The 13595-nt window shown below is 41.2% G+C and overlaps 1 protein-coding gene across 2 annotated transcripts; it reads right to left on the bottom strand.

The window, feature by feature from the left end:
• Positions 1–5067: 5067 nt before the first annotated feature.
• LOC133912071 (phytyl ester synthase 1, chloroplastic-like) lies at positions 5068–11525 on the bottom strand. Of its 2 annotated transcripts, XM_062354640.1 has the most exons (14): positions 11387–11525; positions 10885–11273; positions 10576–10627; positions 9418–9473; positions 8894–9052; positions 8690–8794; positions 7932–8038; positions 7393–7514; positions 7197–7305; positions 6974–7107; positions 6512–6881; positions 6076–6189; positions 5775–5860; positions 5068–5654 (listed from the first exon to the last, which is right to left on the bottom strand). In XM_062354640.1, the coding sequence occupies exons 2-14, from the start codon at positions 11264–11266 to the stop codon at positions 5354–5356; spliced, it is 2097 nt and encodes a 698-aa protein (XP_062210624.1). In that variant the 5' UTR covers positions 11267–11273; positions 11387–11525; the 3' UTR covers positions 5068–5353. The 2 variants fall into 2 exon arrangements, with proteins under 2 accessions (XP_062210624.1, XP_062210616.1); XM_062354632.1 differs by having other exon boundaries at positions 10885–11485.
• Positions 11526–13595: the final 2070 nt, after the last annotated feature.

The following is a 13595-nucleotide window of genomic DNA, read 5'->3' as shown; positions in this document are numbered from 1 at the left end:
CGTTGTTGAGCCTACCACATAGACGAGGTCACTATCACGTGCTCAGGCTGCGCTGCCATGCTTTCACACGAAACTAGCCTCGTCATCTCAGCCACCATCGGTGTGGTACATGTCGACTCCTAGTTTCCGCTAGGGTGCTTCAATTCCAGGTTCGTCACTATCAATGGTATCCCCTGGGATTGTATCTTCCAATTCAACTATATTGTGATGCATGGCATTTGATATAGTTGTACCATGCAATAGTTCCAGCCTCCTTCGACGCAGCGTTCGGCTTGTTGCACTCCGTGACGGACAACTGGTTGTTGTTGCCGATCGACATGGAGGGCCCATCGCAGGGGGCACCTCTATCGATGCAGGCGATGCAGCCCGACCCTGTCACCCCTACAGACACTGCACACCCTTGGCACCCTCCGTGCGACCCCATGACGTACTCCATCTACCACGTACGTGATAGAGTAGCAGGCTGACTGATGCCGGCAGGCATGCCCAGCAAGCATGCCCATGGCCACCGCGACACCCCTTGACTACGTTGTTATACAATACTTGTACATGTTTATGTTATTTCTATTATGTGATTTTCATGTCATGTAGGATGTTTATTTCGATACTATGTTATTAGTATGGTTTTATTACCCATGTTCTCTTTCCGTCCTAAAGTGTAGCATCGTGCAATCTTATCTGCTTTCGAATGTATCCGCGTGATGTCCTATCATGCAATAAATCGTTGACTTGCAACTTTAAAAATCAAAAGTGTATCATCGTGCAATCTTATCTGCTTTCGAATGTATCTGCGTGATGTCCTATCATGCAATAAATCATTGACTTGCAACTTTAAAAATCAAAAGCATGCATATTACGAACCCTACTAGAATTACGTGTGCAAATAAAATCCAACGTTACATGACACGGTACAAAACCCAACGTTACAAACAACACGGTATATTGAAATAGTACATAAGGCTAAGGCAGTACATCGGGATACATTGCTTCTAGTCATACTGATAAAGAAATGAACACATTCATATTACTCCCAGTTGTTCCTTCGACCTACAATGCGAGGCAGGATATAGCACCTTCTGACATTTCTGGATCTCTCTTGGTGCAATTTTTCCTGCAGTTCCTCGATAACGACATGGAGGTGGCGGATGTATTCTTAAATATGTGGTTCTATCCGTGGGTCAATCCAGTACTGGAACCCACAATCATCCATCTGGAAAAAGGTGATACATGAGGTAAGTAAATGGTGTTGATAAAATATGAAAGAAAGGGAGTATTATTTGTTCATAACCTGAAATGTGGACAATGGAAGAATCGACAGCATGTGTCACCGAAATGCTCATAAACTTGGACTATAACATCATCTCCATATCGACATGGCCGCCAAAACGAGCAAGGAAGAGCATTATGGTTTGCACAGAAATCTCTACCATAGACGTCTAAATGGGGTGTTGAGGTGGTGCATTGAGTGGGCCATTGAGAAGATGAGGATACGCCATTGTCTCAATACAGTTCGAGGTCACGAGATGTGTGAATAGAGAATCGATTGAGTTTTTTTATATACTAGAAGTTTTCGTGGTAGTGGATAGATGTGGTAGCACTTAAAAGTCTATTGCCAAGACTGCACCGGCCTATTAAGGGTATCACTAAAAAGTCTTTTCACTAGACTGCACCGCACTACACCTTTGTCTTGACTCGGTCTTTATACATGAAGTGACCACACAAAAGAGCTTTAATCAAAAATTAAATGGCAACACCTCTATCCTGACTCAGGCTTTAGACACGAAGCGGCCACATGACTCAACTTTAAGTATGAAATGACAACTCAAGGGTCCATTTGCTGAAAAGCAGTAGAAATAAGCGATAGTAATAACTACATACCATTGTAACTTAATATAGATTGTGTACAAATAGCTTACAAGTCAGTGCATATTGCCTTATGTTCTATAGCCACAGACATACAATGAATGCTTACGATGACCCTTATATGTGATGTAATTTACTTTCATTAACACGCCTCAACTTTTAGCATAAAATGACAACACCTTGCTACAGCACAACATCTGTATCATGCCTCACACTTTTGACACAGAATGACCACAAGACTCATCTTTAATCATTAAATGACAACACCTCTATCATGACTCAGGCTTTACACATGAAGTGACCACACGATAGAGCTTTAAGCATCCTATCCTATAGCTTAGATACATCCTGACTACACGTTGTAAAATGATGAGGAAACACTCGCATGTGACATTATCCCTTCTTCTATAGTACCACACATCTTTCTCTCTCTGTCACGGACGCTTTCGACATCCGTGTGAAAGGAATCCTTGAGAACTACCATGCCATCACAATAACTCTCTCTCCAACACACTCAACAGTTCCTGGCAGTATACCCCCTTATGTATATAAGGGTAACCCATCCATGACTACTTCTCCAACACAATCCCTTCCATGGTTTTCGTGTCCGGCTCCGAGTCCAACAAGGGTAAGGGAAAGATGGGCTCTTACAAGCTATGGTGCGACATCCTTGACAGATGCAAGCATGAGGACAAAGGGCGAAGGAGAAATAAAGACCAAGAGCAGAAGAAGAGGGAGCTGCAGTTGGAGATAGAAGAGCATGAGGTACACATGCCGCAGTACGACTGCGGTATAATAGCAAGTCTGAAACCGTTCTCGCTTACCACGGTTGCTTAGTTTTGTTGTGGGGTAAGTGTGCTTGGCATCCTACCGTGCTACAAATTTCATATAATTCACTTGCTTCCCTTCAACAGTATGACAAGGTTAGGTGCAAGTACAAATGGTACGCAGATGAAGTAGAGTATGCGAGCATCAACTATGGCTACGATAAGGTAGAGGTAATGAGGCGCGTGGATGTTGAGCAACTGAAGATGAGCCTACAGGAGCCCAATGAAGAGTGGTGGGATAAGTACCTCAGTATGTGCGGTAATATGCAAGTTCCTCCATAATACGTGTGTGACGTACCGACTGTGCCGGGGCCTGTAACACATGGAATGGCACAAGGGTACATGTGCAACAAGCCCTACCCCCATGGATGCAACTTTCAAGAGATCCACTGGGAATATCCAAATGAGAAATCTCATCTTTTTCACCTACCTAGTAGATATTTTCTTGCATCCAATAATCTATATTTCCATAAGGCATGCTTCGTTTAGCGATGTAGTACTACATGCCATTGTAACTTACCGTAGAATGTGTACGATTCGGTGTATATTGCCTTATATAATATATCCACAGACAAACAATGAATGCTTACGATGACCCTTATATGTGATGTACTTTACTTTCTTCAATGCAATGGCCGGATTTCTAAGTCCAATGCTTTCATAGGATTCCCTAACTTCCATGTAGAGACAACAATAACTCCTTACTGAACTTTTGCATAATGAAATGACCACACCAAACAACCACTTTTGCAGGTAATCTCTGTCAAGCATCAATGCCACAACTTTTCCAGGTTTCACAACGAATCTTATGCTTCAGTCCCTATGCAAGCCCATGCACTCAATCTATGCCCCAGCCCCAGCCACTATAAATAACTCCACTCTTATCCATTGATACACCACTCCTTCCTCAGCTCTCTCAACTGCAATATCTTCCTCAGCTCCACCAAGCCCACCCAAGAAACATTTCATCCCCCAAGGGTCAAATCACCAACGTGCTTCTGTAGCTACCTTTGTAGGCTTCACGAGTCCTAAGACATATCCTACACCTATGGCTTATGCTTTTTTATATGTGCTAACTACCAGTATGACCCGCCTCGACATGGAACGTACGAGTACTCACCGGTATAGTGAGATAGATCACTCATATGACATTTTTCCATACGATTTCATGCATTGTCTTACTATTCTCCCCTCTTGTTACATTTGTCCAGTCATCTCCACCTCTCTTTGACTTTATAGAATTGTTGGATATGGAGCAAAATGAGCACCAAAAGCAGTGGGTCGATATAGAGATGCGATGGAGGAGGGAAGCTTAAGAACGCCGCGAGTACAACAACATCAGGAGGAACGAGTTATGAAGCGGCATGAGAAGGAGCGCATTTTAGGACGGCCGCAAGGGAGTGCACAGCGGCTGAAGCACACGAAGCAGAGAGGGAAAGGAAGCAGGAGAGGACCTATCACGCTAAGGCGCAATGGCCTAATGCTTTGAGAAAGGGCAAATATTCTAGGTGCACTCAGTAGAGAGCATCTACCTGGTATATTTTTATTCTCTAAGGCATGTTAGGATTAGCAACGGCATGCTATTAGGTTAGTCTTTAGGTGTACTGTACATGTCAACGTTTGTTATCGTCATCTCTTTATGGTTTTATGTAATCTCCATACTGGGTTTTATGATAATTGTGATTCACAACTACTATTGTTCGCAAAATTAGATTTTATATCCTCCTAATATTACTTCACTAAAAAATACTTACACAAATTTAGATCAACTAATAAATAAATGTTGACAAAATCACATGGAACCAAACTTAGGAAAAAAAATGAACCACTCTGAAATGTCGTTAGCTCAACCTCATTACAAAACATCCCGTGCCTAATTGCCTCAGCCTTCGTGTAGTAGTAGTTGCTATTTTCGAACAAGTGTGACTTCTTCTATAGGATGTAAACTGAGTTCTCACTGTACCTCATTAATATTTCCCAAATTTTTATTAAAAACCCAAAAAAACAGATGTAACCTGTTGCTCGACAGGCTTGTCAGCTGTCAACTGGAGCGACACCCATATCAGTGTCTACTCAGGGACCTGTCAGCACACAAAATACCGACAGACCTTTTCTATGCATTTTGCGTGTCGACAGGCTCCCAAGCCTAGTGCCATGTAGCCTATCGACATGCAGAGTACCGAGGTAACTATTCTTGCAATTTCATTTTTCTGGCTATATTTGTACAATTTTCCAATAAAATAATATTACTAAAAAAATTGAGTAAGTCTGTTGTAGCTTAAGCATGAAATGATCACTGGCGTGTGGCAGAAGATTAGAGGAGCTCCTTCGTTTGAACAAAAATTCTTAACATCAATAACTTATTGGTACGACTCAGTACCAATAAGTAATATACATCATTAAAAAAATTGTTAAAAAGATTTACAGATCCATTTTTGTTCTGTATAGTTTATGTAATCTACTGTATACTGGTTTAATGGGGGTAGATTTTCCCCTGAACGCATTACAGCTGATCAAAGAGTTGCTGTTGACCTAAAGATCTCCTTCTCTGCTTGCACAGAACACATAAGAGCTATTCTTCTTCTTCTATCTATCTTTAATTGTTTATCCCAGATTTCAAATATCCAACCACACTATCACACGAACATATGTGCACCTAATCTTCATGGTTCAAAAGTTGGTACTTGGGCAGAGACGCCCCATGTTGCCTGGTACAGCGCACGCTGTGCTATACTCCTGTAAGGGTCATCTTCCCTCTTCGTCTTCAGATATGACATTATGTCCTCCACTTCTGACTTGATACGTAAATACACTTCGTTTGCGCTCTTTCTGTCTCTGACAACATTGTTCATCCCTTTCATTTCGATTGGTTTGCCGAATAGGTAGTAGAATCGGCCAGGTACCTTCGGGACAAGAGCTGGCAAGTACATGTCCTGGTTCCCATCCTCCCCTTTGACACTATCCCTGAAATGAATATTGTGAATGCCATAAGTGAACAAGAGCTCGATTGAGGAAGTAATGATGCGTAGGTAAGATCTTATCATTTTCTGTCTTTGTTCAGAAAAAAACAGCTTGAACTCTGACCTCACTCTTTGGGTTTCTTTGTTGATTGACTCTATCCACTCCCGAAGGTACGGAATGTTCTTCTGATCATTGTAATCCAGAACCAACTGCAGAAATAGTGCACAGAGTAGGTGGTTTTAGTTTCATCGACATGCGGTACATAAACTAAATTACAAACGTGCATTTTTCCCTGAAAAGTGTTGCAGCAGTGGCACTGCCATCTACAGTTAGCCATTTTTATGGTATTTTCAGTATAACATTTAACTAGGGGCATGTTCAGATTTATCCTATAGAGGAAAGGCATGGATCAACATATATCTACCTCTAAAACATCATCTTCTCCTACGCACCCAAAGGGTATGATAGTAACACCAAACCGCGCGGCCATCCGTACAAATTCTGGTTGATCTGGCCAAAACAACTTGTATTCTTCACCCTGCAAAATTCAGTACATCATTACAGTAAGGAAAAAAGGGAGCTAGGATGATCAAGAAGATTGGAGTTCAAATAGCAATTAATTTTTCATAGTGATACCAGCTAGCTCATTTCGAGTTGCGTATCATTGGAAATCTTTATGATAATATTTTTATATACCAGTGGGGATAGTCCTAATAATAAAATAGATTTTCATATGACTGAAGCGTTTTCTGAAATAATTTCCGTATCCAGTTACTATTTTACAGACTACACACCATGCTGTAACAGTAATAGTTGAATCAAGGCATAGTAGAGGGGAAAATTTGTCAAATTATGCAAACCTTCCTATGCAGAGCTTCCCGAACACCGCCAGGATAAAGCAGAACAAATTCATTCCTCTCGAACAACCTATACATATTTATTGGAGTGACCGGTAATCCACCATACATAGAAACTGTATCAAACCGAGATAACTCTTGACGTGAAGACTCAAATTTTGCTCCAAACAAAATTGGATGAGCCATGCCACGAACAATTGTTTTCTTCTCCCTCAAGAACTCTTCATACAGTGGACTCAACTCAATTCCCATGAGCGCATGATAACCCACAAACAAGACAGGACCTTGGTCAGGAACACCAGCAAGGCCACGGACAATTTTTCCATTCATCAGAGTAGACATCATGACTGGGCTCAGTGCAAGGTGAAACAGTCTGCGGAAGATTCAGATTGCCGCTTTTTTATGGCAAAAATAGTGTACGATGATACGAAAGTAGAATGGAACTTTCAGAATTTTAATACATACTTGTGATCCTCATCAAATGTTTTCTTGAACTCACTTATTGTTGGGGGGAGATAATCAGTTACAAAATCCCGTTGTCTACCACGGCGATACATGTTCGCTCCTTTTATGATAGATAATAGATTGATACCGTCCTCCTGCTCATGAAGAACATGGCTTTCAGAATTGCAGATTGAATAATTCACTGTGCGAACATCAGAAGAATCGCAAGTGTGATGAAACGTACCAAGAGTAGTGTATGACCATTGTCCTTGAAGTATCGAACTCTGCAGTTTTTCAGTGTCTTGAAGAGTCGATCTGCTTCGTCTCCGCTTGGCAGAAGATTGTCATTACCACTGCATACAGGTATATTTACACTATGAAACCAAACATGTAGAGACTACAAAACTACGGAATATATACAGAAATAGTATAGCAAGAACCTGGCAAGAAGTAGAACTTCAGCTTGTACAGCATGGAGACGAGAATTTGCATAGGCTGCTCCAGTCTTAAGAAGCTTGAGCTTCCACAAAAGAGTGTCCCTTGGTATGATATCTGCCAATTCCTGAGATATAAAGATCATGAATTCTAAAAGAACAATATGAAATGTGTCTTCAAAGATTAGATAGCTCCGTAATACCATTAGATTTGTATCTGGTTTTATCACGCAAGGAGAGAAAGAACACACTAGTACTGCAAGATAGTGAGATAAAAGAAATACAAACTTGGTCTTATGTTTAAGAACACACAATTGTAATCTAGATGCATTTCTAGAAGTAATGCTTGTCACACAGGTATTTTGGTAGAAAGAGTGAGGATTGAGGATTGATCTGATCTAATAATATTTAGGAACTTATAGTCGTTTCTTTAGAAGTGTAGAAATATCAGCACTCAACATTTCTGAATAGTTGTTATGTAAATATATAGTGCGAGATGGATAATTGGAAAAGAAAAGGTGGGAACAAAGGTATAGATAACGTACTGAAAGTAAAGGCAGCATTGAAGTGAGGCTATCTGACAATTTCTGAAGAGTTTCCGGAGGAGATAGGTTGTTTTCAATGCTAACCGAAGCCATCTTCAAAGGATCACCTGTTGAAACAAATCATTAGAAAAGAGATTATTTCTTTTTCCACTGGTTACAGCTCTAATCTCTTTTCTACCATCGCATTATGCCTATTCTCTCTTTTGCCACTACTCCGACAGCATCCATCTCTCTTTTGCCACTTTCATTAGGTCAACATGGTCCGACCATAAAAACATATCCAAGATAAATACCATATAATTATTGAAAATTAAGGATGAAAGAAAAACAAGCATAATCCCCAAAAAACAAGCATCAATTTTTATAAGTCTTTAAATTTCCAAGGAAAATTTACTATAATTTTTCCCTGTAAATATGACTAAGACGAAAAATTCTTTCCTGGTATGATTTTTCACCAAAAAACAAATATTTTTTTAATAGCAATAAATAATTTTCCTAACTTTCTCCCCTATTTTATTGAATTTTCTAATTTCTATAATTTTCTAATATTTAAATTATTCTAAACTCTGCCATTTTTCTTGGTGATCATGACCTAGCAAGGGTGGAAAAAAATGGATGCTGACGGAGTAGTGGCAAGATAAGGCATTTTGTGGTGGTAGAAGGACATTCTCCATGTCACTTAATTGGACAAAATAAAGAAGAACAGTTATAGAGTACAGTTAATTGACTAATAAATTAAGAGCTAAGAGGAGGTATACCCATGATAAAACTGAGAAGATATGGAACTGTAAAATGAAACTCGCTTGGCATTGCTTCCAAAAGGGGCAGTATTAGCTGCAATGGAGTCTTTGCAAATGATGTTGCTGGAAATGAAAAACAGGTTATTTGGCTACAATCGTTAAAAAAAGAATCTTAGGAAAAGGATCTTTTCGAATTGTATCTGAAACTGAAAAATCACCTGCCTGGATTAACTAGTATGAGAATGAAATCAATTTGTGGATTACGAGCTGCCACTGACAGTGCCAGGCATCCGCCAAATGAATCTCCGACAAGATATATCGGTCTGTTTGGTGACAAATCATGCTCAATCTTGATAGGTTTTTCGACAGTTTGTAGTAGCCCTGTATGAATTCATATTCATATGTATTAGAAAAGGAGGAGCTACTACTCATCTCTCAAACTCTTTAACAATTAAATACAATTCCTAGTCATAATTTTGCAAACTTCTACGGTCAGAGTTGGACGATAGAGGAATCCTAATAAGATACACTTATCTCCAGAATCGCTAAATGCCTCCAGGATTTCGGTTTCATAACAACTAGTAGAATTGTCAGGTACTCATGATGGTGTGGCCATGCCGAACTAATGCAAATAATAGTATCTAAAATAGAGCATATATTCTGAACTTTGCCTAGAGTTGTTCCCTAAATAATTACATAACTACAGAATAACTGTGCAGTCTTCATGAACAAGTGCAACTTCATACCTTCAAATGGTGTACGATCATTGACCGGTATATGCAAGCAACGAACCTCAAATACTCTGCAAATTAAAAAAAAGAAAAAGGAGTTTAAATACAGATTGGTAAGACGCTTCCTGAGTGCCAGAAGCAATATTGACATCTAAACAAGATGGAAAGGATAATTGGCATGTCCAGCATTACTTGGACTTCATGACATCTGCTATATGCCAGAACAGACTTTGTAATACAAATTTTTGTTAGTAAAATTGTAATACAAGTGAAACCCTACTTCAGATTTACATGTAATCTCTGATTCACAATATTTAATCCGTTATTCATTTGGTAGTTGTTCCTAGATACTTAATTTGATAAACGCAAGACAAAACAAGAATGAAAAAGAGGCAGACCACTTTTGTCACATGGTCTGGTTTAGCGTTAGAAAAGGTGCAAATAGAAGGCATCAGCATCTAGTGGATCAATCACTACTGGACTAGGTACTGGTCTTTTTGTTTTTCATAACTTCGTAGACAATGACTACATGGAGCCAGCCAAGTTGCTCACTTGAGCTCGACTAATCAAAAAACGAAGGCAGTCTTTTCTGCTTGGCCAGGAATAAACTTGGATACTTCGGTACCATTGACATCGAGTAGTACTTGCATAAACTTGTAGATCATATTTTTCGATAGCGAAAGTTTCATTGACTCTCATCATTATATCAAAATGATATAACCGGACAAAAGTTCACTCCCGGCCTCTACATAACTAGGACACACACAGCTCATAAAACAAAAATACCATCGCAAAAGTTGCAAAATACCATCGGTGTGGGGATGACATGTGGGTCCTGGGTCTATAAGTCATCCTCATAGTTGATGATATTTTCCAATATGAGCACTTTTACAATGAAATCCACCTAATTTTGCCAAACAAAAAACAACAAAAAAGGTCCAGAACACAAAGGGCACTCTCTGATACGAGTGGAACTGAAAGAGAAATAATTTCATATGAAAGAGCTGGGAAAAAAAATAATGGTTACAGTAATTTCATTACACTTGCAGGCAGGAAGGAAACTGATAAAGTTAGCAGAAAGGATGAAAGATTTGAGAATAATTTCGTTCCAAACACGCTAATATCTACTGGGGGCAAAAATAAAAGAGATGTTGAGCAAAGAAGAGGACTCACTTGCCCAACGACTTGTGGTGTAAAATGAGCCCCATTCCAACACCATCCGCTCCTGCGGTGTTGTCAATTCACAGTTCAGCGTTAGAACACAAACAGAGGAAAATCTAGAATGGTTTCATTTGGCCATTTAGGCAACGCCTTCCTGTGTAATCCCAACGACAAAACCAGCACAACATCTTTTGGCAATTATTCATTACCAAAGCACAATCCTTTTCAGACTCCACAAGGACGGTACCACAGTAAGTAACTTGACAGTTAAAAGAAAAGGAAATGTGCAAGCAGTGATTAATTCAGCCAGCTGAAACGAACCTGGCAAGAAGAGCAGCAGCGGCGCGTCCTCCACCGCCGGGCGGCCGCACTCGACGGGGCAGAACCACCGCGGCGGCCCGCCGTCGTCCCTGGACACGGCCTTCGCGGCGGCGAAGTAGTCCTTCACCGTCACGGCCCCGAACCCGTCGTCGTAGAGCGCCTCGAGCCCGCGGGTCTCCTCCTCCTCCGCCTCCTCTTTCACCACCACCACGTCATCCTCCCTATCCTTCTTCCTCCTCTCCACCACCACCCCGACCTCCCCACTCACCGCCGCTGCCGACTCCACGGAGCTCGCCCGGAGGCCGAACCGCGCCTGCCGCTGGACCCGGCGGCGGCCCGCGCCGAGGACCGCCGGGAGGGAATGGAGCGCGGCGACAGGCATGGCTGGGCTGGAAGAAGATGGATGACGTCGTGAGAAGCAGAGGAGGCGTTCAAGAAGCAGAGGGAGGGATGGGGTGGGCAGCGCGAATGATTGGAGAGGCCGTGGGGGATTCACGCTCACCATTCAGCCGGGGAAGAGACAGGCCGCCGGGCAAGCTAGCGAGGTGCACTGCTCACTGCTGGCCACAGCGATTGGGCGGACAGAGGAAGGGGACGTGTATGTGTCTCGTACCGGTTGCTTTTTTAAGGTTCATTTCAATTGAGGCCACTTTGCATGCTAGATTGGAAGACGTAATTCCGTGGACCTTTTTGGTTCCCATAATAAACGAGGGCTGCTTTTGCCTTCTTGTGTGAAGGTAAAAAAATTCACCTTCAACTTTCAAATTCACTTTAACAACTTTTAAAACTCAACTGATTCAACTTTCAAATTCAAAATCGGATTTGAGAGATCGCAACTCAACCTTTCAGTCTTTCGAAGTATTTTAACAACTTCTCAAATATGTCAATTAACTTTCAAAAGTTGATCAAAGAACTTAAGAAACAATATGTCCAAGTTCAAAATCGGGTTTGACAGCTTCCAAGTCAACCTTTTTGAATTGTTGATTGCATTTATGAACTTTAAAATCAATTTCTTCATGCTGTTGAAAAATTTAGAAACTTTCAAGAATTCATCTGAGCATTGAGATTTGCAAGGAAAGGTACGGCACCTTCCTCACCGTCGATGATGGAATCTACTCTCTTCTTACTGGAAGGAGAACGAGCCAGTTCAAAAGGAGATGACAGTGGTGGTCAGGAGTGTCAAGACCATAAAGAGGGGGGCTAATAGCTTGTCATGGAGGAGGGAGCATGGCATAGACACGATAGAAATGTGCATGGAGGAGAAGGCGTGAGTAGTGTATAGCGGAGGGAGGGTGCAGTTATTAGGAGTTTGCACACTTGTGCAGTTTTAATAAAAAAAAGTTAGGAAAAAACTCATACATATAGTGCAGGTTGAAACTCATGCATTTGTAGTCATTTTTAGGCAAAAACATTTCAACGAAATTTCACAAATTCGCTAATTTCAACCTAGACCGAAATTGACCTATTTGGGTTAAATTTTTTTGACCCAGCTCAAATGGACCCGGCCCCAAATGAATCTAACCATAACCCTAACTCCTCTCATATCTAGCCATTTTTAAATTAGTTTATTATTTCTTTGAACTTATCCTCGTGCCTCTCCCACCCGAACGGTGCATGTGGCTCGGGCGGCGCGACGCCATCAAATCCTCCTAGATCTAGGTATTTAATCTTATTGCCTGCACTTGCATTACGAAGTAACTGGCAGGTTGCCCATATACAGTGCCATGACCGGCAGCACGGCCGGCCGTCGCTACGGCTCCAGCGATTTCAGTTGGCATGGTTCAAACAAGATGGTGAAAAAGATTCATGAGCATGTGAGCGAGTTAGACCAAGCTCAAGGGAATCTCTTTACGGGCAGATTTCCGTCGTGAAGAGATTCCTGTTTCTTTCAGCGCTCCCAACGGTTTCCCTTCACGATTCCCTTCACGACGAGATTCCCAGGGTCATTCCTTTCAGGACGGGATTCTCTCTCCGTTCCCTTCGCGATTCCCCTCGAAGGGAAGCTGTTAGAGATGAGAGAAAATAAAGAGAATGAGAATGGGGAAAGGAATCGGAAAGGGAACGAAATGAAGGGAATATGGTTGGGATAGTCTTATGATTTGAATTTTGGCAGACTGCATTAACTCTAGTTTGACAAAAAATATATATATATATAAATAATTGCAATATATGTCATACTGAGAACTAGAACCAGAACTAAGTTCACAAGAACGACAAATGAGAAATGACAAGAGTCGACATGCACAAACAGCAGCGCCGTTGCTACAAACAGCTATCCTGTGTCTGTAAGAATGATAATGCCCACGTTTAGCCCGTCCAGTGTTCTCTTCTTCCTAGCCAAACCCAACAACAAAGGCAACCTTCTTGTATCATCATTTTCTTCTTTCGTCTGGCAGTAACCTGCTTGTCGTTTCACTCGGCTGTACTCTGCATGAACAGTGTCAAAGGAATAAATGAATGGTAGTAATCCGTATTCTTGAAGTTATTACTACTCTCGGAAAGAGATCAAACGCCACCATAACTCGGTGGGATCGCAACAGTATTAGTATGAAAAGCAACACTACCACCAAACTTAACTAGAAGGACAGCAAAGCGCCTGGTGCATCCCGTCCTCCAAAAACTTGTAGCTCTTAAAAAAAAATCGAAGATAAATTAAGAACAATAACATTCCTGCAAGGCTGCAAGATACTCGTAGTTAGTACTAGTAATGA

Source organism: Phragmites australis, chromosome 1, assembly GCF_958298935.1.
Source record: "Phragmites australis chromosome 1, lpPhrAust1.1, whole genome shotgun sequence".
In the NCBI taxonomy this organism is placed as follows: Eukaryota; Viridiplantae; Streptophyta; class Magnoliopsida; order Poales; family Poaceae; genus Phragmites; species Phragmites australis.
This window is presented reverse-complemented; position numbering and strand designations above follow the sequence as displayed.